This window comes from Petromyzon marinus, chromosome 11 (genome assembly GCF_048934315.1).
Source record: "Petromyzon marinus isolate PM22_M1 ecotype Great Lakes invasive population chromosome 11, UKy_Petmar_22M1.pri1.0, whole genome shotgun sequence".
NCBI lineage: Eukaryota > Metazoa > Chordata > Hyperoartia > Petromyzontiformes > Petromyzontidae > Petromyzon > Petromyzon marinus.
Window position 1 is genome coordinate 9,408,897 of NC_133677.1, and position 26,250 is coordinate 9,435,146.

The 26,250-nt window shown below is 41.3% G+C and overlaps 1 protein-coding gene across 2 annotated transcripts; it reads left to right on the forward strand.

Moving 5' to 3' along the window:
- Positions 1-25,871, forward strand: LOC116941237 (cyclin-J-like). 2 transcript variants are annotated; one of them, XM_032952068.2, is made up of 5 exons: positions 1-190; positions 4,202-4,412; positions 18,433-18,732; positions 19,412-19,571; positions 21,766-25,871. In XM_032952068.2, exons 1-5 carry the CDS (start codon positions 122-124, stop codon positions 22,496-22,498), a joined length of 1,473 nt encoding a protein of 490 aa, XP_032807959.2. In that variant the 5' UTR covers positions 1-121; the 3' UTR covers positions 22,499-25,871. The 2 variants fall into 2 exon arrangements, with proteins under 2 accessions (XP_032807959.2, XP_032807960.2); XM_032952069.2 differs by having other exon boundaries at positions 3-190; positions 21,769-25,871.
- The last annotated feature ends 379 nt before the right edge of the window (positions 25,872-26,250 follow it).

A 26,250-nucleotide genomic window follows, 5' to 3' on the forward strand; every position in this document is an offset into this window, starting at 1 on the left:
CTCGGCGACACCGCGCGCGCAGGGGGGGGGGGAGGGGTGCAAAGGCACCGGTTTCCGTTTCCGGGCGTGGGGCGACTTTTGACGCAGTGGAGGCTCGCTGGGGCGCAACGCACATGGCAGCATGGACCGCGACGCGCTCTGGTGGAAGGGGCAGCTCGCGGCCGACGTTAACCAAACGCTCCGGCTCAAGGTGTGTGTGTGTGTGTGGGGGGGGGTAGGAGGCTTCTCGCACGCGAAAGCCTCCTACCAACATAATTTCGCTGTTACGGTCGCTTTATTCGTGAATCCTCCTTTTATTAAAGCATCGGTTTTGACTTTATAGATTTCCCACGCCGCACAGGCGGCGCCGCGCGCCGATTGGCTGTGGCATGTCGCGTCGGCCAATGGGAACGCGTCGCGGCGGCTCGCTGCCTGCGCTCCGGCCAATGGCGTGCGCGGAAGCGCGTGAGCGGCGCGTGTGCGTGGTGGGGAATGTAATCGTGGCCGGCACGGAAACAACAAAAGGGGGGCCTTTTAAACCTGGCCACGCGCTTTGTCCAACACCGGGGAGGGCGATAAGCCACAAAAAAACGATCCATAAATGTTTCTTTTAAGCGTAGTCGCTTAGAGTAAACGCGCGTCCTTTACGACGTCTTCGAGTTGCGCCTCTCTTTCACAAATCAAGATTATACCGACGATTTGAGACTGGGTTTTTGTGTGTTCAACGCTGCCATGCGGTTATGTTTTAATTAATTAAATCGGTTCCATCAATTGTTCTTCCCTGTGGTATTCATTGAGCGTCTCGAATCAGAATTGAATATCAATACCGTACAGGATAGGGTATAAACATGAAAGGACAGTTCGCGGTATATATATAAAAAAGTGACGATTCTAATATACATATTACAAAGTGCCGTGTGCGTGGGTGTGTTGTTGTACTCTTACGGGAATTTAAATGGTAAACTTTAAAAATTACCGGTGGGATGAATGCACGTTTAGAATTAAATTGTGTAAGTATCGGCGATTAACATACTAAGTAATGTATCACAAACGGGAGGAATGGTGCCATCTGGGTCGAGGCTTAAAATCGGTGGCGAGAGATATCTGAGCCGATTGTTGGCACACCCGCTCGCTACCAAACCAGCATTATGGACCAGCGCGGTGAAGTATCGCTAAAACTAATCCCAGTGAACGATCTGGTGTGGTATGGAGCCCGTGATCCAGCAGTGGCTTGACAAAAGGATCGCGAATTAAATTAATGGCACGTGCAAAGTCAATGAAGTTAATATATTTTCGAAAACGAGGCAAGAAAAGCATATACGCAGGGAATTAGAATCTAAAGTTTAGTTCGAGTTGACTTGCTTTGCCGTGAAGTTGACGATTTTAATGAATGTCATGTTCTAAGCCAAACAATTGCTTTTATGTTTATGCCGGTCCCCGCCATTGGAATGTGGAGTCTCACACGGACTCGTCAAATGACCACACAGACGCATGTTTGATGCTTTGCAGGGATTGTTACCACTATGCAACGGTCAGCCGTGTTGAATCCTGGCTCAATGCTCACATCGTTGCCACATTACTGACGTGTTTAAGTGCACTAAAGTCATTTGAGTAGTCCTTGATTTACACCGTACATGATGCCCACTGTAAACTGCTTATCTCTTGCGAATGCCTGATCCGCGGCCTTTGGAGATGAAGCTTTTTTTAATCGTTGGCCATATGCCTTCATTGCGCTACAGCCAGCTGTTCAAACACTCATCTCGGTCAGGGCGCAAGCTTATGTCCAGTGTGAAGTGTTTTATTGCCTGGTCTGTGGTGAACCTGTGTGACCGAATATTTGAGTGACTTTGAAGAGTAGGAATTGTTCATCTTGCCGTTGGAAATCACTGTGTTTAACTCAACACATTGTGCGTCATATGCTGTGAAGGAGGGCCATTTACCGAAATGAAGCCGATCACAGTACTATATATAGTTTTATTTTATTTTAAGGCGGTGTTAATTGACGAATTTGATATTGCCAACGCAGTACCACAAGATTAATGCGTTTTTTAAAATGCGTTGTGTGTGCAAGCGGTGGTTGGCATTAGCACTGCTACAGAGCACAGTAAGAATTAAATTCGCAACTTGTCGTAAAGTTAAATGGAGGTTTTTTTTTACATGAAAAGCAAGTGGGTGGGGTGGAAATTTCTGTTGTGCATTGTCAGACACTCAGCCAACTCAGGTGTGGTCAGGGAATTATTTTATTAAAAAAATATAACTCGCCCATTTTCTGAATTCCAAGTGGTTATTGAGCCAGTGTAATATATTTGGATTTAATGTTAACCACCAAGTTAGAGCCATCCCCAAAACAGTATTTTTTCCACGCTAATCTCGGTGCACCATTCTATTAAATGTTGTCTCACTGCGAGGAATAAGAGGGTTTAATTCGTTATACATGGATTGAAAAAACAGTTTAAAATCTACACTGGAAGTAGATGAAAAGCATAGTGGTTTACAAAGAAAAATACCCATAATTAAAATAGTGCTGAAGCGGCATGTCACATGGACATCTGGCAAGTCATGGGTTTGTCCTTTTAGCATAATTTTCGAAATATTCTGCAGTTAAGGTTCATCATCATTTTGTATACTAAAGGTCTCGCCTGTAAATTATAGAAATTACATATGGATTTATTTGTCGTACTTGTGTGTAGAATGTGTTTGTGAGCATTTTTGGCCCCAATTTAAAAGCATAATAACTTCAAATTGCTGCCTGAAATTGCTTTAACAAAATGGTACTGAAATCCCATGTGGTGTTTTGTAATGATGTTAATGAATGGGATGTAATGGTGGGCTAATTATTCCAGTGCTGCGTGAGTAGGGTGACGGCGTCCCCTCCCTTCACTCTGCCTGGTCTGCAATCACAGATTAAGGGAAAAGTGGTGTGCCTTAATATTTTTCCCCCTCCCTGCTCGGTGCTAGCTCATCTGGCTACTCAATAGGGCGACAGCTCCGCTGTAATCAATCAGGCATGGCAGGCTCTCCCAAACAGCTGAGAGTGACCCTGTGATTGGAAACATGATTACACAGGCCACTCGGCACACAAGGATGGGGGAAGCTGCCACTATGGTCTTAAATCTAAACTAAACTTTTAATAATTTCAGCATGTTGCCACATTGTCCAATATTTTTCTGTGGTTATCAGTCTGCCAGATACAGGTCCAAATTATATCATTACATTTTATAATCTGTAATATTAATGAATACATAGAGGGTTCTGTTGTGAAAAGGGCACTTAAAAGGCAGGCATTGTTGTAGTTGTTTCATATGAATCTGCTTTCTTTCTTCCATGTGGTTTAAACTATCTGTGTCCCGGAAATGTGTCAGCTATATAGTTGAATTGATGTGTAATGTACAGTATCTGTGTGCATATGGTGATTGGTATAGGGCCCAATTCTGAGTGACCTCAGTGTCCTGGTTTCCAAAGGATTACCCCAGACACATTTTCTGGTGGCAGTGGACCATGCAGTCGTGCCTAGAGGCGCTCACAGCAGCAAATGAAGAGGTTTTAAGACATCCGACCTTCTGAAGGACCAGGGCAAAAGGTCATCCAAAGAAAACCTGGTGTTCTGTACTGCGTTTTGTAAGGAAAGCAGCTTCGGGTATTCTGTCTTATTTAATTGTTGTGTTTAGTCCTCCCATTATGGCTGGATATGTATGACTTTTTTATTTAAAGAATACAGCATTGACTGAACACACATAATATTTGAGTATAGTGCTTGATTGTATAAAAATAATTGTTACATATTTAATGTGAATTCTAGACTAAAAAGTACTTGAAGTGCTGCTGATTTACATAAAAACTAATTATCGAAAAACTGGAAAATAACTTGTAAACATTTGATCAACTTTATTTTCAAAGAAAAAAATCATTCCGGTAATATGTAATTCCTAGGTGATGGAATGAACACATCTTTTAAGGAAAAAGTATCAACAGCGTTGCATGCAATGTAACTAAAAACGCAGGCTGATGAATTATGTTAAACACAACATTGCTTCCCCCCCCTGTAGATACCGTTGTGAAAGTTTTAATCCAAGAAGGGGATGATAGGTTGTAAGTGTGTTGCAGGCATTCCCTAACAATTTGGCAAACCGGTTTTTGTTTTAATTGTGCCCTGAGTTTTAAAGAGGTTGATGCATTGTGGCCTCTGGTGTGGGTCTGGTTGTGGTGTGGCTGACGCATGCAGGAGCTGAAGCTGCCAGCGTACAGGGCGCAGTCGCCCCAGATCAGCCTGCGGAGGTTCTTTGCCGACTTGCTGGCAATACTGAGCAACCGCTTCAAGCTCTGCCCTACGGCGCGCCACCTGGCTGTCTACCTGCTTGATCTTTTCATGGACCGTTACGACATCTCCGTCAAGCAGCTCTACATAGTCTCCCTTTCCTGCCTTGTGCTAGCAAGTAAGAGCTCTTCCCTTCTGATTCATTTCAGCATGTTTTGCACGTGTCTATTTTTTTCTTTTTTCTTTTATTTAAAATTCTGTTTCACGTGTATTCACTGTTAAATTATGTAAGTGGTTTTGGTTATTTTCCCAGAACGAGTTGTAGCTGGACATTATCTGCTTGATCTTTTCACCTATGCATCGCCTCACTTTTTTAAAATATATGAACCTTATGGCGTGACCTCGGTCCCACAAGCCCCCGGCTCTCACATAAACATTATAATGTAAACAAAAACTTTGCTCTTTTTCACCAATGGGTTTGAAGGATGGCGGCAAGTGTTGTCTTGTTAAACTACGCCTTTAAAACTGAAAACTACTTACCTGCAGTACCTCTATTTAAATACACTATCGAAAAAATATGAAAATAATTTACACCCCTCTCAATCATCGTGTTTCTCTGTGGATTTGTGAACACACTTTGCAAACGGTACATAAAATAGTACGTGTTTTCAATGCGCTGTTCATATTGTAACAAGCGTTTATAGCAATGTTACTCTACAGAGTAGTGGGTCGCTGCTCCTCTTATCCGCATTAATATGAGCGGTATGTGGGGACTGGCTGAACCGCAAAAAAAACAACCTATCTGCACAGATGCATATGGACAAGATAAGTATTATCAAACAGGAGGAATTAATGGTGCAACGCATCTCATCTGTTAAATGTCTGCAGGTAATAGGATTGTTATCGATTGATCCTGGCTGCAGACATTGGTAGGTCACAAATAATAATGAAGATAAGAGAACAGTTTCACTGTATTATACATACCGTTGTGATAAATAAAGGACTTAAGTCGTGTAGGCAGTTTGAGCAGTTTTGGATAAGACTTATGATCCTGCCCATACCCGAGCATGGAGTGCATTCACTTGTTCAGCTCTTCTGCGCATTCGTCCTCGCTGGGCTTGGACATGACATGACAACATAATGATCCGCGCCAGGTGGGTCGCGCCGTTTGTGCGCGGTTGGACGGAGTCGCCAAAAATAAATAAATTAATTACGATTTTGACTTCCGTTTATTTGAGACCCCGGGGTCCCGCCATGAGGTTCATATATAGCTTTTTCATTTTGGCTACTGTTTTGAATATATTTTGCCTATTTACAAAGTAATGGAAAACAAGTGAAGCATGCCGAAATAAAAAAAAATTGCTTCTCTGGGAAACTTAATTGTGGTGTCATTCAAATGCTGTTTTTTTTCTTATCGCATTGATTAGTGTTGCCTTTCCATATCTGCCTGGAGGTGATTCGTGGGGGTTCACGTTTTCACGGTTCCAACAATGATGCTTTTTAATGTGTGCCTCTGGGCTGGAGGGGGCTTCACAGGGGATATTCTGAGGGTCTCTCGACACTTGTTCATTCTTCCATGACATGAAACCAGAATGCCAGAAGAAGTGGCCATTGTAATTCAACCTTAATTCAGTTTTCTACAGTAGTGGTTGTCAACAAGTTCTAAATATTATTTTATTTTAACATAAGCTCTATTCACTGCAAGTCCCAAATTGTATCCCTCCCTTTAACATATTTGCAGTTATATTCAGAAACCACAAACAATTGGCCATTGATGGTTTGGCAAGATAATTAATTGATCATTTTTGTGTTTTTGCTACAGGATGCACAACAGTTTGTGTGTTTAATCTGATTATGATATAAAGTTGGAAATAGTTTATATTTTTAAGAATGTTCCTGGTGATTTATTGTCTGTGGCTTCCATTGTGAATGTGTCCTGTACCTTTTTACTGTCACATGGCGCATCTCTTTGGCTTTTTGAATGCCATGAAGTGACAAATGAATTTGCTGAAGCGAAATGCTCCAAAAAAGAAATAGGCTAGAAAGTGAGCTGTGTTTGAGCTTAATTATATGCGGAGATTGTGTAGGAAGCGAAGCCTCCATTGTTCAATTGGAGTCAGCAGAGAGGAAAGCCATATGGTCCGTCCTGCCTTTTTATATGCCACGCCATCCCAGACGGAGCCTCCCCCACGTGCTGAATAGAAACTCTGGCAGTCTGATGGTATTCATGCGCAGATAGTGGCTGGAGGGGTGTGCATGGCTGAGCAATCAGCTGTGACTCTAGGCGCCTGCAATAATTAGATTCGTGGATCAGGGTGAGCTTTATGGCCCCACGGGCTGGTGTCATGTGTGGCATATGGGCATCGAACTTCTGTGGTTGCTTGTACCCATTAGCAAGAACATTCCCCCCGCAATCTCATTTGTTCAGTCCAGAATTTTATCACATTGTCGCAACTTTGGCAGCTTTTTCCTATGTGGCTTGTTTGATTTGTCTTTTATGTGTGATCTGCAGGGGGAAAAATCTTGCCAAATCAACTTTTATAGGGAAAGCACTGCATGTGTGTGGATCACAATCAATTGGGATCTTGGAATGCTTTCAGTACAGTTGACAATTATTTTTGCACGAAGCAAACTTAAGTTTGTGCTGTATTGCATCAAATTTAACTTTGCTATTTTAGTGATAGTCTATGATTCCCCCCTTCAATACCAGCCTTGCATGAACTGATTTCTTTTTCATATAATTGGAATAGTTGTTAAGTTATTTATTTTTAAATAAAGTAAATAATGTTTGTTTTGGTCTACTAGTATCTGTTTATCTGTGGATCATTTTGTCATTTTATTTGTTTTCTTGTTTGTGTTAATTATATCAGGGGCCAAGACATGGGTTGGTGAAATGTCTCGGTGGCCTAAGCCATAACGTTTGAGAGCCATTTTTCACTTAACATCTCTGCTGTGATCCCCTTCACTCGTTATTCCAAGTAAATATGTTGATCGTGTGCTATGGGGCAGGATTTCACGTCCATATATGTAACAACAACCGACTTCCAAAATAGTGTCAGGGATGTTAATGTTTTTGAATTGTTCCAGTTTGTCTCGCAAATCAGATGCAGATCACAACTTGGCAAGAAGCCTTGGCTTTGCGTCGTTGTGTTGTTCTACTTTTCGTATCTGTATCCACTATATAAAATAGAACATTAATATGCTTGCCATATGTAATGTGGTGTAAGTAAATTGATGGAAAATATAAATGAGGAGAAGGAATTTAATTATTTTAACAAGATCAAAATGCTGTGTGTGCACAACTTAAATGTTGTTTGACATTCCTTGAAAAACAATTATAATCCATTGTGTTTCCACTGAAGTCGACCCTTTTGTAGCATCCAAGGGGGAATTTCCATTACTAATGTGCATTCCTGGGGAGTTCAGGGAAAGCAGGTGAGGGTGTACGTTGCTGTCCCTGTTTTCTCAAGGACTTGTGGGAGAGAGTTTCCATTTTACACCAGTGTAAAATAGTTGCTCACAGTGGCTGTGCGCGGTCAGACAGAGCAGCGATGAGCCAAAGTAGAGAATGGATGGTTTGGTAAATCCATGAGCATTACTTGCTTGAGACCTTGAGCCTGGAGTCTGCTGCCTTGATACTCATTCTCTCATGCTGTCATGTTGATGCAAACAGAAATCTGAATCTTTAAATAGAAGTAAAACAATTGCAGCCATTTTTCATCCCAATGTTGGACGAAGGCCTCATGCCATGTTGTTTACGGAGGTTGTTTGACCATACTTTTCCACCCTGGTCATTGTGGATTGGTGAATGCGGAGGGGGGGGGTATATCACTTGATACTGATGCCAGCTGTAGCCCCAAACCAAACTCTGATAAGTGGGCTCAAAGTGTAGTGTAGTTACCGCAATTAGAATCTTCCTATATAACACAAAAGTTGCCTTTAAAATATAGCATTATTTTCATTATTTAAAACTGGTTAATTATTTATTTGTAGTTGGAGACAAGACGAGAAATGTATACATTTAGTGATGGTTTAAAATGTCAATTAGTCACTTTATTATATATTTAAAAAATTTATTTTCCAATATTCAGTTTTAACCACTAAATTAATAACTGTTGTAAATGTGGAAATACGTTTATTTGATATTAGTTTTGAAGATCATAACAAATAACATTCGTAAATTTAGTTACTCTTAGTTTCCTTTGTAAAATGTTTTACCCATATGGTTAGAAAATGTCCCGTGAAGGAGGGCTTGTGTTGGCAATATGTAACTTTACTTAGATTGTATCTGAATGATATCACCACAATCATAATCTTTAAAGTTTGTCATATCAGAGTAAATGTAAAATTTGAGGCATATCATTCTTAAATATCTTCCCCGAACATCTGTCTTTGTTTATGTTGATACATGGGTGTCCATTTGAATGTTGTGTAGACATGTGCCATTTATTCAAACAAATATTTAGAATATCTATAGGATGGATAAGTATGCATTTGGCCTTTGAAGAAATTGGATGCTACTCACCAAAAGGATAATGTATTTGTCCTTTATATTTTTAGATTGAGTAATTTTTGGAAGCAGTGAATAGATTTTTCATTCTCAATAAACCACATGATTGATTGATCCAATTACAGACAGTTATTATCATATCCAATTACAGATAGTTATAGTCATTAAGAAATGGTAATACAATACATAAATCACCATCACATGGCACCAGTGGTAAGAGCTGAATGGAACCCATTCTGTTTTTGAAAATGGCAAGTTTTTCAACTTATACAAATATATTGATTCAAATAAGCGGAGGGAGTCTTCCTGCCTCTAATTGAATCCAAATATGGCATGGAATTACATGGGTGGTTACAACCTAAGACGATTCTAAATGTTTAAAATAGCAGAAAATATATCCGTAGTGAACATATATTTTCAAGCGAACATTAGTGACATTCTTCGAATCTAGTTTTTATCCGTGACATTAATTTTGTCGTCATGTAAAGGTACAGCACTGCAAGTGCTGCTCTCAACACTGATGGCGGGAAGGGCTTCCACTAAAGCGAGCTCGAGAGAGCCCTTTTAGGGTGGTTTTTGACATGCTCTTCAATGATCCATTCGTAAAATCAATGCAAAATTATTTTTCAGAACGAAACTTTATAACCTGAAAATATTATTACGCTTGTTTTTTTTTTTATAAAGGTCTGAGTGTAGTACAGTATTTGCTTGTAAACAATTGTGGTGTGTATATTGCAGTACTTAATTCATTTGAATGCAGCTTTTGATGCACTCTTTAGTATTAAAAAAACACATGGTGTTGTGGAGCATTACAGGAAAATAAATTAACCTCCATTCTGTATCACCGGATGAAAAAAATGTGACTGTCAGCCTCCAGGCCTTCCAGGCCAATATTATCCAGCAGCATTTGTTTAAACAGCCAAATTTAGGACCATTTTCAACCTTTTGGGCCTCGTGAGCAGAGTCAGAATTGTTAAACAAATGCTGGTGGGTGGCCAGATGTTATTGACAAGAGCACTCCGTCGAAACTATTTGTGAATGCACAATTTATTTTTAGTTTCCCAGGCTGACAGACTAAACGTTGCTACTTTTTTTGTAAATAATTTAAGTTTATTATCTCACTATAGTTTAATTGTCCACCATAATAGTTTTGTATTCTAAAATGCACGCGTTCTGCTTTCTCTGGTGACACAATGCACACTGCTCCTTTTGGGCTGATGCATGTCTCCACTAACTTGGGCTGGAAGGGAATGTTTGCATTTATGCGAGAGGCTGCAATCCGATCAGCTGCTTTCCTGCCAACAGGAGAGGGGGCCACCCCTTTGTCTGGCTTTAGCTCAACATGCTTATCTGTACAAACAAAACCTGACTTCCTGCACTATGTTTACCAAACTGCTGTCACGTCTAGCTTTTGGTCTTTCCACCAGCATGTGGCTATGATAGCAGGAATTCGTCTCGGAGCCACCACTGCATTATACATTTCCCTGCTCCAAACACTTTGTACAAATATGCTTTGCGAAAACAAATTTAAAGGTTCTGCAGTTAAATACATCCTGCTTACCTCGTCTTGGTAGAAGAGCAAGATGGGGAGTCCAAATAACGAGGGAAGAAAACGAGCTTCTGAAAACACCCTTATGATTGACCCGTAATGTTTGTTTTGTTAACGCGGAGTTTAACTGCAGTGACACCAGGCTGCAGCAACACATTGAGCCAGCTATTATAACGCCACTTCGACGTTGCATTGTGAGACCAACCTAGGGATTCGTTTAAAATGGTTCTCGGGGCCTTGTTGCACCCACAGGCCGTGTGTTTTTTTTTACATGCTTTCAAATCGTGCTGTTGGTGGCTGCATTCCTGCAGTGCCAGCTGGTCAGCGCTTTTGGCAGATAATTAAAAATGCTGCGGGGACTCTTACCGCAGCCTCCTGCTACTACAAACACATCAGCACAGACGCCACCAGCACCGCGCGCAGCTGACTGCGCATTTTGGACACGCATCAAAAACGGTGGCTTCATGCACAACTTCCCCGGCATTCCTGGATGGGCAAAGCGATGAATTTTCACAGGCAGGGGGGCAACGTTTTTGTCTGGTTTAGGCTCTTTGATTGGGGTCACCTTGCCTTTTTTATTCGTTGGGCTTTCAAGGCAGCAGGGACCCATCCCTGGGCAGCTGTCTTCAGTAAAGTGCCTTTTTATTTCCTACCAAGAGGAGGGGAGGACCGTCGGTGGCAATTAAAGCAGGTGTCTGATTACAGCCTCTTCTGCCACCCCCAACAACAACCACTTCCCTGCTGCTATTCACTTTATCACCTCCCTGCAAAATGAAGATTTACCTCCACGAGCAGGGAGTGGTTTTAATTGTTGACCTTTCACATCAAAGTGCAGAATGCTCATCTTTTGAGTTTTGTGAGCCGTATGACAATAGTTCTAAAAGTTAGAATCTTTAAGCAGTGGGCTTTGAATGAAAAAAATGGAAAGAATTGTAGTGTTATATATTATTTTTTACAGTACTGCTAAACATTGCAAAAAAGGTATCAGGGCATCGTGAGGCTTAGATTTGTTGTCTTGCTACAATTACTTGGCAGTTACTTGGGTAGTGATTTTACGAATCAGAATTGGAATTACTGTACCTATTTTCTTGTCATGTTTCTCGTACATCTTTATTTTCTTTTAAGAAAACTTTTCTACACAAATTAAGTAAAATTGTAGTCGTTGAAAATGTATTGAAGTGAATATTTGGTTCGGGGGTTGAAGGAAAAGTAAAATATTTCAACTTTCCGTCGAATAAATTCAGTGGTCTCTGCTTTCCATCAGAGAAACTGGCATGCAAATAAGCGCCTGAATAACTTCTTACGTGGTACTGAACTCGGGCATGAGGACTTCCCCAAGTACGTCAAAGTGATTCTGGATCACAGCCTCGCATACAGCCAACATCCGATGAATACTGCTGCCAAGATGGAGAGTTGCAAAAACGTAATCCGCAAACTAGCCAGAACCAGCTGGGGGAAGTGGATGCCCACACCCTGTGGACAGCCACCTCCTAAGCTTTCATTACCTCACCCGTATGGGCAGGTAGCACACATGCATCATGTTGACGTGCAACTTAACACTGCAATGAGAATCGTCACAGGAGTGCTTAAGTCATCGGTGACAAATCTGACTCCCCATCCTCGCGCGCATCACGTCCACCCCGTTTTTCCTATTCGTAAAGAGAACCAGAAGTCCCAAAGATGCCACCTGAAGTCGTCATTGCTTCAAGATTTTGTCTGAAGCTGTCAATGAAGGACAGCCTGAGATGGGACTGTGGAGGAGAGATCCAGTATCTCTAAATAGTGAATGGCTGTGTTGTAAGAACTTTCTCCAGAGGATTCACCTTTATTTTATTTTGTCCACATGAGCCATAGAACGAATGACAAACGTTGGCATTTACCTTCAATGCTCGTTTGCAAGTAGTGCTAAAAGCATGTTGCGTGCTGATTTTGTGCCTGATTTACAATACATTCAAACTTATATTGGTAGGAACGAAGTTGTAAACTGAGTGTACCAGCCTGCAATAGATTAATGTGTCCGTCCGTCCATCCCCTTTCAATACTTTAACGAAGTGAAATCTCGTGCTGTTGGGTGTAAAATCAGCAATAGACAGCGCAGAGACTTGTCCTACCAGCCCACCCTGCAGGGACCTGTTAAACAGTTCGTAGAAGGCCGTTCTGCAGCACAAAGTGTGTCTGTGTGTAGCTTGGTGGAGAATATTGTTGGTGCTTGTACAGCCATCAACCAAAGGTCGAGAGGTGAGGGTAAAGGAAGCTCGTATCGTTTTACTTGGAATGTGCGGAAATGTCTGAAATGCACTTACTGGGTTCCAATGGATATTTGGGTTTGGCCAAACTTAATAAATTAAGGAGTCACTTGTATCCATTTTTGAGAAATCTAATATTAAGCTATATACTCTTTCTGGGCGTATTCAATTGTATTATCTCCCCGAGTTTTAAATTGGTGATGTGGCTGACGAGTAAAGAACTTCAAAGGCGCATGGTCTCATTTCGTTAGTGTGGAACCAATTAATTATAGTGTGTAACTAATTAATTATAGTGCACTTCGGGTATATTTAATATCTGCAATATACTTCTAAATGCGTTGGTGTGCAGTTTAATTTGATACATGTGACTAATACTATAAATTGCATGTGAATTTCGTGAAAGGATGTCGGTGAAGGTTTAAATTAACTGAATGGAACACAATGTATTGTGACTCTAAAGGACATCTGCTTCGGGCTATTTTTACTTGCATTATGGAGCGCAAGGTGTCTTAATTCGTTGGAAGGTCGTCATATTCTATTTGACGGTGTATGTTGCCGAAAAATATTCTGGTTATTTTATGTTGATGAAAACCATGGCATCTTGTGCCAATCCCGATCGTGCAACACCAGGCTTCCTAATGTGTGAACACGTCGTTTATTTGTGACGCTCTCAGTGCCTCTTCTCTGCCGGCTTCCAAGATGAGCAAGGCTGTGTGACTCTCTGTGCCACGATTTAACTCTTGTCTGTAGAGCCATTAAAATGCAAGAAGCTCAAAAGGTTGTCTCTTGATAGCTTGCAACAAGGGCCGTTTTCTCTCCTCCGTTTATCAACACAGTATACAGGAGAATGTAAATGTGTAGCGTGCAATTATGAACATTGATAACACAACCACTGCTGTAGACTTTGCAAAAAAGTATTTAAATTGACAGGCACATAAAGTGCAATATTAGGGAAAATGAGGTTGAGTTAATGCCAAGCTGACGTGTCACGTACAACTTCCAGCCATGTTAAATGTGAATATTTGGTAAAGCATATCTCTCGTAAGAAAGTTTTCATGTAAACAAATAAAAATGTACACGAGCAAGTGCTTTTTTCTCCACGATACAAAATATTGATCACTGTATAAAGGTTATCAACTTTCTGAGAAATATCCACGTGAAATGACTTTGACTAGAGCGCCTATTTCATGTTTACTCACACAGTGACGTTGAGGACTGAGTTCTATGTAACATCACAGAAGTGTGCGAGGATTCAGGCTCGCTTATCTTTTGCAGGGCATGAAAATCAGCAACTGAATTAGCGCACCTCATACAATAATCTTCCTGCCAGCAGCACATGCACTGCACAGACCTATCAAGGGTTTCTGCATGACAAATATTGTACCCGATTTATACCTCTTGGCCGTCTTGTAATTCCTGTTCGTACATTAGGGAACGTGGCGACATAAATAACTTATACTGGACCTTTTGTATACATAATGTTTATAATACATTATCACAAACCCTTTTTCTATTAGTAAAGTTTCCAAATGTATCCCATGCATGACCGTCATTCAATTTTTGAGCCACAGTTTGTAAATGGACTGGTTTATCTTGACATCAAGTACAAGTTAGAATAAAAGTAAAATATGATTATAATATTTACCCGTTCTATACATTGTCATAAGGTTGTGTGTACAGTATTATATTGGTTTATGTATGTGCGCATGTGTGGGGAGCTGTAGTGCAGTGGGTTAGCATGCTGCCCTACGAACCCGAGTTAGATTCCTGCTCACGGCCAACACGAGGTATCTGAACCGGTCCTGGGCTTCTCCTATGTCAGCTCGGCCTCACCTGAGTACCCGATGAAGTATGTTAAACATCGCCACTTGGGAAACAAAGGCGGCCGGGTGTGGTGCTGGCTACCCCCCCCCCACACCCTTGGGTGCCGCGCCGGCCCCGATGGTTCCCCGCTATAACAGCACTTGCCCCAAAGAATCTCTAAAGGCTATACGGGGGATCTTTGTCTTTTGTTTGCGTGAAAAGAAGGCTTGCTTCACTGCGTTTTTTAAGCACGCTTTGTCAGCTGTTGCTCAGACGAGGCCAACACAAGTGGCAGCAACAGCGCTTGCACGCCCTCGCTTAAAGCTCGGGGATCTCTGTCTCGGTCACAGAATCAGCAGCAGCAGCAGCTGCCGTTCTCCCCCACCTCCTCCTCCCCCCCCCCTATTGAAGTGCAAATTCAGCCACGCTCCCCCCCCCCCGCCGAGATCCACACAATGTCAGGCGGGGCCACGCCCGCTGCATTGTGCTCGCCCAGGCGTGATTGGCAGCCACTCTGGAGATGGGATGCTGCAGCGGTGCCCTACTGGAGACGGGGCCCTCTGCTGCCTCCTTTACTCTCTGCAGGCTAACCCCTACACCCCCCCCCCCTCCCCGGCCCTCCAAACTCCGCCGTGCTCTTTGATTGCCTCCGGGGCAGTGCTGTCTGCACGAAATGATTTGGCAATTGGGAGGGAGGGGTGGGCAGGGGACGGAACGTGGTTTATTTCGGAAATCGGTTGCGCAGTGAAAACATTAATTTCTATCGTCTACTTTGGAACATTAGTTTAATTGATGTGGTTTTTTTTCGACTCCCCTCTCCCCAAACTCGGGGTCTTTATGATCTGAGCTGTATAAATTGGCTGCGTGTGTGGTTAGTGATGGCACGAAAGGTGTAATTTTTTTTCGCAATTAAATAGTTGTTTACGTTTGTAGCAGTTGGTAAATATTTACACTCGTCACTTAGATAAGCGAATCACGCACATAAATGAAAGTTATTATTGAAGCTTTTCGAAACATTACCAGTATTGTATTTGTTTAAATCACATTTGTTGAGCACAGGCACAGAGGAATATAATGTGACATGTCCATCAACAAACAGCAGTACTGAAATTGTGGTAGATGCCATTTCTTGACTTTAGAGGTTTTAATAACTTGTGTAAAGAGACATCTGAAGTGTAGAGCCGTTGCTGTTGTTGAGCTTCGTGTTTGTGTTTAAATATCACTTTGCCTTTGTGGTGAACAATTAAGTGAACATTTATGTTTACTACCTCGTCTATGTTTTAAACGCCATTCTCATATACGGATGCAAGTGTGCAATACAGCATGGAACAATCAGTTGGGCCATTACATGGAAGTAAACATATTATTGATTCCCGCCTGATCTTTTGTGAAATCAGAATGGTCTCATTCTCGTTAATGCAGGATATATAGCGATTCAACGCATCGTTTAATTGGAGGCGCTTCTGAGAATTTTATAGCATTCTAAACGATTGGTTTAAATAGGGGAGTGCTAAGGTTGTCTGAATCGGTATGCAACATTAATTGCTCGTATGGGGGGTATCTTTACGTGAACATTTAGTGTCAGGTCCATTGGCCAGATGTTGTCTGCCATAAATTGCATTCTTTTAATACAATGTTCCCTTTTGCCATTGGTTCTTGCTGTGAATAAATATGCCTTCCACTTTTATTGAATTTAACAAGGAATCTGTTTTTACGTGCTTGTGCCGCATGACCCTGAGTGGCAAGCTCTTTTTTTATATAAACGAGACGTGTGCCTTTCTTTATAGATCCTTTTTTATAGGGCCTTATTAACCAAAGTGATGTGCTTCTAGCATACACTGATCAGTCTGTATTTAGTATTTTGTGCTTCACAATGCTGAGACATGGTTGGCATCTACTGTAAATGAAGCGTTTTTGTGAAACTGCTGCTGGATGAGGGCCTCCCCGATAGTAGGTTTTATGGAGGTTAAGTCATCCAACTTCACCATGCTGGACGTTTGGGGAGGGAGGTGAAGGTGGGGAGTATATGTATGGGAGCATAGTCTGGTACAACATATCTTGATTTACTACTCTCTGCTAGCCACAACGTAGCCCCCACAGCTGCCTCAAACAACTTGTATGATGCATAGTGGTTACCCATACAAGCAGTATCCAGGCTAATCCTTAGCTTCTGACATTGGATAAGATTTGGTGCATTCTGGGTGCTTTGGTCAAAAGGCTTTAGATATTTAATTAACAAGAAAAACAAACTTAAAGTATGTTGAATTCTTACATTCGTAATGTACAACATAAGATGAAACATACTTGTTCCGTCGTGAGAATTTAAATGTTTTATATTTTTATTATTTTATTGTTTCCCTTCGACGTGACGTTACCGAAAGAACCAAGAATATAAGTACTGTAGTGTTCTCACTTTTTAAACGAGGCATTGTAATTATTTTCATCGCTGTCTTTTCATCCATTTGGCATGTGTCACATACCCATTTGACTTATCGTTACAACCCTCAAATCACTGCTCTAAATGCCACTTTACTACGGCTTGGCACTTTAATAAAACACGGATTTGAGTGCACCTGTGTGTGGAAACATGTAGTGTAGCACTTTAAGACTTAAAGGGGCAGATTTTATGTCTGAAATATGGATTTGGGTGCAGCTGAGTTGTAAGGAGTGGGCCCCTTTTAAGTCTGAAAGCAGAACGATGTCGCAGGATCATGCCGTACTACACATCAACGAAACACATCACCGCTTGTCTATCTGCCTAAACATGCTTGGATTAGAGTGGTTTTAAAAGTTTCTTTTCACTTTTGTTTCCTTTCAAAATATGTTTTTTTAAGTGTTAATGAGGCAGGGTATGGATTTAAATATCTATATAGGGACTCCTTTACTTACGAACTTTCAAAGATACGAACAAACCTGTCCCCGTATGTTCAGTTGCCTGTTCGAACCATGAGTCGTAAGGTCATATCGACTTGCGAACAGACCTGGAACCTAACTTGTTCGTAAGTAGAGGAGTACATGCAGTGTCACTTTCCCTTTGGGATAAGAGTGCAGCAGCAGCATCGTGTGAGCAGAGCAATATGATTCGGGAGGAGACTGCGATTTGTATGCGTTTTTTAGATTGGCAATGTGTGCGTGCACTGGTTAATCGGCTTGGCGCTACTCAGCTGTCGGACATGATGTGTGTTTTATTTAAGGATAACGTTGCATGTCCGTCATTTATTTTACAATTTGTAAATAAAAGGGGACTTTTCAGGCAAACGTCAAAATTATGTAACTCACAACTTTTTAAATCATTCACTTGGATAATAAGTAAAGGATATAGTAATAGCTACCAAGGTTTTTCGATTTTTAATCAGGTTTTTGTAAACGCTTTGAACAGGAAATGTTAATGAACATGCAATGACATACATCCCTTTGACATTTCCAAAAGAGTGATTGCATGATTCATGTTGCATGCCATTGTACACCCTTGTTTACAATGAGTGTAATAGGGCACAAAACGTGTTTATACATCGATACGTGAAGTATATTATATTGTCCAGACGGTTTGTTTTGCAAGATGTATACAAGGATGTTTCATGCCGCACCCATGATTTATTTGCTGTCCACGTAAATGTCATCAAACTGCGTGGGAGATTTCTTCACACACAGCATTGGGACATGAATATACATAGACCTGACATAGATGTTTTGTAACCCATTTGTATAATTGCAATTCAGGATATGAGGTGGATGGCATTGGCATTCAAGCCAAAGACAAGTAATCGTCTCTCAAGTGCGCAATGGGGCGGTGGTGATCTTCATTGGCAGCCCAGAGGCAGTGTTGCAAATTTGATATGCCCTTGTCCGGGGCTTTTTCCGCCATAGGATATTCATTGTTGGCTTCATTACACCAGAGGTGCTAAGTTAACCCCTTACCCAGGATTTAAACTTGTCCTCTTACAAATGTAATTCAAGCACTCGGTCCACAGTGACGTGCCAGAGACAATTTACATTGCCAGAGCAGTGTTAGAAAATGTGGATCTCATCACTTGCCGAGTATTGAAATAATTTTGCGTCAATTTTCGTCATCTTCTTGCTCGCGTGCAAGGCAAGTTCGAGGAGAAGGAGGACCGCGTGCCCAAGCTGGAGCAGCTGAACGCGCTGGGCTTCATGAGCCACATGAACCTGCGCCTGGGCAAGCAGGAACTGCGACAGATGGAGCTGCTGCTACTCGACTCGTTCCAGTGGAACCTGTGCCTCCCGACGCCGGCACACTTCATCGACTACTACTTGTGCTCGGCCGTCAATGAGACGGACCTGCACAATGGCTGGCCACTGCCTGGCCTGGCCAAGAGCCGCTTCTATATGGAGAAGTACACCCACTACTTCCTTGAGGTGTCTCTGCAAGGTGAAGGCTCCCTTCTTGCCTTCTGTACTCCAACTTGTTTTACCTTCAGTATGACGATGCTTCCGTGCCCGGCAATTCCGGAAGTATTTCCAAAGAAATTCCCTGAAGAGGCACCTGCTACTTTTCGACCTCTGCACCATCGCTCAAGCAATAGCTGTACCAGAAGCTTTACATTTTTGGGGGCTGGCAACTGTTTATTGAAGGTGTCCAGTGATTTAAAGCCATATTTCTGGGATTATGTTAAAAAAAAAACCGCAAAAAACAAATAGCTCTTGTATCTCGGCTGTTTAAACGATCGCAGATGAGTTTTAACTTAAATCATGAGAACTTATTTAAAGGTTGAGCAAAACAGTCTGCGACACAGTCTTTTAGGTATGTTTGTGCATACAAGATGTCTTGTGTTGCGAGTTTGTTTAAATAGGTCTTATGTTACGGAGCCCATAATTTGAGGGAGCCCTTGCGTGAGGACAGTTCTTTTGTCAAACACTGGCGCAAATACATTCATTTAATAAAATATAATTCACTAGCAGCACTTATGATTAAATATTTTTCAGAAGATTTACTTGTTGTTTTATACTAAAGTACAATGAAGAAGAATTGCTTACATTCACCATTCCACAAGGCGAATCGCTATATCATGTGAACTAACCGTTTGCGGTGTGTGCATTGCCCCTTGCAGATCACGCGTACCTGAGGTTTTACCCATCCCAGGTGGCGGCTGCTTGCATTGCGGCCTCAAGAATCTGCCTCAACCTCACACCGTCGTGGCCTTCACATCTGCAGCGGCTCACCAGCTACACATGGGACCACCTGACTCCATGCATCGAACTCATGCTGCTGTAAGGCCCTCTTGCCATACTTCCCCTATTTTGTCCCTGTTGTGCTACTGCCGTCATGTCATCAGGCGGAGTGTACATTTTGATTGCTTGCGGCCCTCAGATTAGGGAATGGCCCAAATCATTTTTCAGAGATGCCTTCAAGTGACCTGCTCCGTACAGGAGGGGGCAGCACTTTACCATTTGCTATGGCATAAAGGAATCGTGTTTGGTGCATGACGACCTGATATTTTCATTCTCAGAGTTGGAATGCAGTAGTCTCTAGGTTAACGTTTTTAATCCGTTCCATGAAAACTACTGTGAACCCAAATAACAGTTAATCGACTTTAGGAATTAAATGTAAAACATAAAACATTGTAATCAAAACCAGTTGAGGTCTAAACGCTCATAAATGGGTGTCACTGATGGGCTGAGGCATGCTCAGTCCATTTATGAGTGCTCGGATTGGCCGAAATTGGCGCAAGCATGCATATAACGTAAGCATTTAGTTAATCTAAAATGTTAAAGTTAGTCGAAACCATGGGGTCCTATGGTAGGCGAAACTTTAACCGAAAAACCGTTAACTGATGTCACTGTTAACTGAGGGACTACTATATAGCCAAATTAAATGCCAAACCAAATTTCATGCAATGTCTTTTGGTGTCATTGGTGAACAGGCTGAGACCATCAACTGACTATACTCAAGAAACTGGTTTTAGTACAAAAAGTATAAGATTAAAGATAAAGATTGGCTTAAAAATAAGCCCATCACATTGGTGTGCGATAATGATTGACCCATTTCTGCATGTTGGTACGTAGGATTATGCCATTACTACTTGTATATGTTATTTTATATGGTCTGTTGGATTTCTGGAATGGTAGAACAGGCGTTTACAGATGTGCTTATTTTGAACAGCACTGACAACTTGCAAATATGTACGGATGCGGTAATGTAAATGTTTGCGCTATCTGATCTATGCAAAATTAAGCTGAATATTATTTTCAGGAAGAGAACATTTGTTTTTTGAAAGGCCTACAAAAAAGGTCGAGGTAGTTTCCCACAAGCAATTTGAATGCAGTAATTGTTTATCATGGATATGCCTCAAAAGCAGCTTTTTAGAGTGGCACCTATGTAAATCATACTCAAAACAAATTGAAGCATTTTATGCTGCCTTTTTAAATGAAATAATTGCAGCACCATTTAAGGATCCTTTTTTTTTGTGCCAGCATCAAAAGGTTCCATGATTGAGCTGCTCCCCCCCCCCCCCCGAGCGATAAATGTTTCTGATACGTGCATTGTCTTTGTACCCTTCGCCTTTTAGCGACCGCTGGTCTGACACTGGTTCGACTAGGCCATTAAGAACGCCGTCTCTGGTGTAGGCCAATCCGTTTAAAAGACGATGCTTATATAATTATCAGAGTTTGTTTGCATGTTCACCATAAGTACATGTGGTTAATACAGACCTGATTCCTTGAAAAAGGTTTCTATTTGGTGTTTGAAAATCTTACAAAGGCGCCTTGAGACATGAGTGGAAGGCGCCTTACAAATAAATAAAAATGTATTATTAATACCTGTTGTATTGCCAGAAAGGGTAAAGCCTGTTCTTATTTCTCATACAATTTAAGGAGTTTGCTTTCCATGTTAATTCTTTTGTGTGTCAACATATGCATGCAATCGCCTGTCACAGTTTTAGATTGAGTAGCAAGTGTGACTCCCCTGTTTTAAGCCACTACACAACCCAGGCCCACTCTTTGGCATGGGAATTGCAAAATGATGCTCCAAACTGCAAATTACACTCCGGTGATGGAGCTGTTTTATGACATGAACGGCAGACAAACTTAAGAATAACTGAGCGAGCATTGGGGGTTTTGCCACCAAAGTTGTAGAACGGCTTGCCACATTAGAAATGGACCCACAATGAATAATTTTAAGACTAAATTTAAGATAATTTTTCAGATAACACATTCATCACTTACATTAAATGGATAAAAAAGAGACTAGTCCCAAGCACGGTTTAAAATTTCCAATGTTTTATCATTTCTCCATGTATATTGTCTATACTGCATTATTTTTTTGCTTTGTATTTGGCCTTCAATCACTCCCTTAACGAGTGATTATATTGCTATTATCTCAAATACCTGTTTGTCCTGGTGCCATGAATGTCACTGCATGGGTGATGTGGAATAATAATGATGATAAATGATTCTTTTATCTCAGCAGAGCACATGAGAACGACACCAAGGAAGCAACCAAACAGAGCCCCCTTCACCACCACCACCACTCTCCCCAGCCGCACCGTTCCCAGGAGCTGGCGTTCCAGCCTTCCAACGTCGCTCAATCGCCACAGATCTCGCTGCCGCTTATCCCACAGCCGGCGCAGATCTCGCACCCGGCCCTGCTGCATGAGTCGCCACAGATGGAACATTCGCAGCAGAGCTCGCAGCAGCATGCTCACCACCACCTGCACCACCACCCCCACCACCGTCACTCATTGCAGCTGATGCAGGGTGTTCATCTTCACGAGTCGCCGCAGCTGGGCAGCAGTGGCCACCTTCCGCATCCGGCGCAGCAGGCACAGACGTTTGGCCAGACTCAGATGTATGGTCACTCTGCTGTGGCAGCTGTTGCCTCCTCGTCCACCACCACTTCCTCCTCATCTTCAACATCATCGTCGTCGGCGTCTTCGTCGTCGTCGTCATCCCTGCTTTCTTCGTCACACATGTTGCCTGGGCACCTGAGCCTGGCTGCTGCATGCACGCCTGCCACCCAGGCCTACCCGCTTTCAGCGCTGCAGGGCGCAGCCCACATCTTGCCGGCGCAGGCCCCGATGACCCTCGAGGTGTCTATGGTTGCCGACTCCACCAAGCCATTCCTCAGCGGACCCTACAACATGAGCTTTAAGATGTATGGCCACTGCGGTGGCATCCCGACAGCCTGCTTCGAGCGATAGCTTTGCAAAGAGCCCACCTGCACCAAAAGACCTGCTGTTTTGTTTCATATTACCTGGGTTTAAGTCTGCCTCGTTGAAGATGTTTTTCGCCTTGGTTTTACCCAAGACTACTGGGATGCTGCCATCATACGTCACCACTCTGGGGAGGATGAAGTAAAACCTCGTTACACAACACTATTCAGGGATAAGAACACTAATTAATAAGGTGGCAGCTATTGCAGAATCACTATTTGGATTTGCTTTCGAGTTATAATTTTTCCCTGATTTCTGGTCAGTGCCAAATGCTGAGGGTGGAGGGTTAAAGGCAGGAACGAGTTTTCAGCTCTGTCTGTGTCAAACGATCTTGACGAAGCAACGCAGCAATGCAAGTTTTTAAAGAAGACTTTTTGTAATGTTTCCTTGGCCTTTGCTGATACTAGGTGCATCTGCGGTTGACTGGTTGATTGCTGTCATTTTGTAGTGTCCACATTTTTAGTTGGTAACTTCGTTGGGGTTTGTCTTGCAATTGACTGAATTATGAGGCATCTATGGTTTTTTTCTTCCGGGTTTGGAATTTGATACTTGAATGAACGAATTACCTCCATTGCGATGTTGCATTATGCTTTTGCACTGACATTTGTATAATGGATGGTGTAATTCCAGCTGTGATTATAGTCATCCCATTGATTCGGTGTTTTGTGCATTTCTTGATAAGAGAGTGCAATGGTAAAACGTGCAAATAATTGTTACATATGCACTGTTTCAGCTGTACAGCTGGGGTGACAAAGCATCTATCTCCAACTTGCGCATTCTTTTGGATTTTTTCTTTAAAATACATTGATCAAACATGGTATGCAGCAGACATTTATTTTTGTTGGTCAACCGCCTAAATTGGCATTTCTAAATTTAGCAATCAGCCTGCAACAAAGTACCTGGCTGTATCAACTACTACTGATGTTAATTGTACATATGCCATTGTATGCCCTAGCTGAGAATGTTGAATATTTTTTTTAGCATTGCTAAACTGTAAAGGAAACTATTTTGCTACAAGCATTAAAGTTTTTCTCCCATTTCCTCTGACTTGTTTTCAATGCATGCTTTTTTTACTTTGTCATGTATTTAAATGCTTATGCTGATCATTGGTGCAGTTTTACCCACGGGTTCAGTCCACTGTATAATTTGGCATCGTTCGTAAACTAATAGCATTGTCGTTTAAATTACCTCAAAGACCACTTGGTTTTCGACAAAAAAAAAGATATTTGTGAGGTGTACATTTTTTCATGTTTTTGCATATTTTTTCATGGCCAACGTTTGTCAGTGATTTTGACTTATCATTAACGTTGCTTTTTTAATTGTGTGTATCACGGTTTAGTTGTGCCTTTGCTGAGAATATAGATAGCTGCCAAAATTAATTTGGTTTTCATTTAAAGTTTGGTTTTATACAGGACCATAACACATTCTGTTAGTACTGTAAGTGCGATATGCATAGATGAAAATAAAAGGCTGTACAAGTGCTTCAGTCGTAAGCGGTTATTGCAGCTGTTTGCTGTTGTACTTGCTAAGCTAAAGATTGTAATTTTGGTGGGCATGTTATTGCTATGTATAGCTGTAATATTTTCTTGTTGGTGTCTGTATCACTGCTAATGGTGATAACATTATTTTGCCATTCAATGTATCCATGTATTGCATTACTACCAATTCCATTTTGTTTCTGTTTGATCACTGTATTATATGCAAATTGTATTTCTTTTTTTAGTTTGAAATTAGATTAATTTTAGACGCTCAAGTTCAACGTTCTCTTTTTTTATACCGTATTCTACGTACTGTATTATGTTTGGACCTGGATGTGAACATATCCTCATTAATTTCTATTTTAAAGTAATACTTTGCCAAACAGATTCAGTCTATTTTTAATATCTGATGGCTGTGGTACATTGGTTCATTTTGTTTCTAAAAACTGCCTGCAGAAATGGGTCTGCATTGTAGGTAGCCAGTTTACTACATCCACATTTCTTTCCACTACAAGTATATAACATGTTTCTGATTATTTGACACAAGGTGTACAAATTGTCATGAGTTTGCGGTCTTTTGTGCGAAGTATTATGGTGCAACAATCACTGCTGTCTGATTGGATATTTGGAAGAAATTTTTTTTAGAAAAAAATGTTTTTTTCTTAATAAAAAAATTGATGTTTTTCCAAAAAAATATTGTAAATGAAAATTTGAATGAAGGAACCCTTTTGCAAACAAATAATCCCCTGTAACCTGTTTTAATTTAAATGGCTTGCATTGCTTTGAAGTTCTCTCCCCAGTTGGTGGTAATTGTGTTTTGTGCCAAACTAGAAGAACTTAAAAACGTCACTGGTAACTTTGTCGGACTGGAAATCTGTACAGCAATAAATAATCATATTTGATCAAATTAGGCCATCACCATTTGGACATATACTCCAGTTAAAACGGATTGGACCATTGTAACATTTTCAATGGTGTTCACTAATGTTCGTGGCTATAGATGACTGGCGTAATAGGGTGGGTTATGCAATATGGAAACTCAATGCAATGTACATGCTGTATAGGAAATGGCTACTGCAAACCGTAGCTTTTGTTAGTCTGTGTGACCTTCCATAGCACCTATAAAAGTGTCCTTATGTCACAAATAGGCAACCGAGGCATTTTACTGCATACAAGCAACGGTATACTTTGCATTTGCTGTTAACAAAAGTGTATATACTCTCCCTTCCACAATATATTTTACAAGTCATCTTAAATTACACATTGACATTGGTACACTGCTGAAGTCACGTTTTAATTAAAATATAACGAGGTGCCTTATCAGTGAGTTGTATGTTCTCATGGGGACTTTGTTTTTAAGGACATGTACATTTCCCAATAATCAATACTGTATCCTAAATATATATTTTTAAACTTTCTCTGGCAATTTTAAGGTCATCTGTCTCTTAAGCCAATTATTGTTCTTGTACGTAACTTGACACTGTATGTTGTGTTCAAGCTTATGGTGCTCTAGTTCCACCAAAATGATGCAGCACATGTTTATTTTAACTTATTTATAGCACGGGTGATGTAGAAACCTTTGCTCATTTGATTACAATGAATATCTACAACAGTTGCTTAATCCAAGTGGCTTTTGAATGCCTGGGGCTTTATCCTAATTATAATTGGTGTTTTTTTTTTCAACCTAATGTTGCTTCCTTGCCCTGTTTACTGATTTTGACATTTCCACACTTTTGCATCGTCTATTTGGAAACATTGCCATAGTTGTATTTTAAAAATGACTTTAAAAAGACGGGGTTGTAACCTGTTGTGCATCATCCTGTCGCTGCATCTGTTGGATCATAACCTCAAAGGGCATTATTAAAAGCACAACGTCAAATCAATACCCCTATTACGTCTTTTTTTTTCCACACTGCTTTACAATGCTAAACAAATATTTGCGTGGTCTCAGGAGTGAGGGTGACATCTCAACACAATATAATCATGACTTCCAAATTGTCCATGAGATATGCAGGGTCCATGAAAAAGCCTTATGTTATCCGTGCCCCCATTATCTGCTACTTGTGATTTTTGTGGCATTGCTTTTTATTCACGATTTTTCGCAGTTAGGAATCGCGCGGCAAATTCATCCCGTGGAGTAAAATTGCGGTTAACCCCGTGGATATTAGAATCCAGGATATTGGTCACCCCCACATCAAAAATAAGAGGTGTTCTAAATGAGGAATCGCAGCTTGTTAATCTTGACGGTGTCTCCCTACTCCC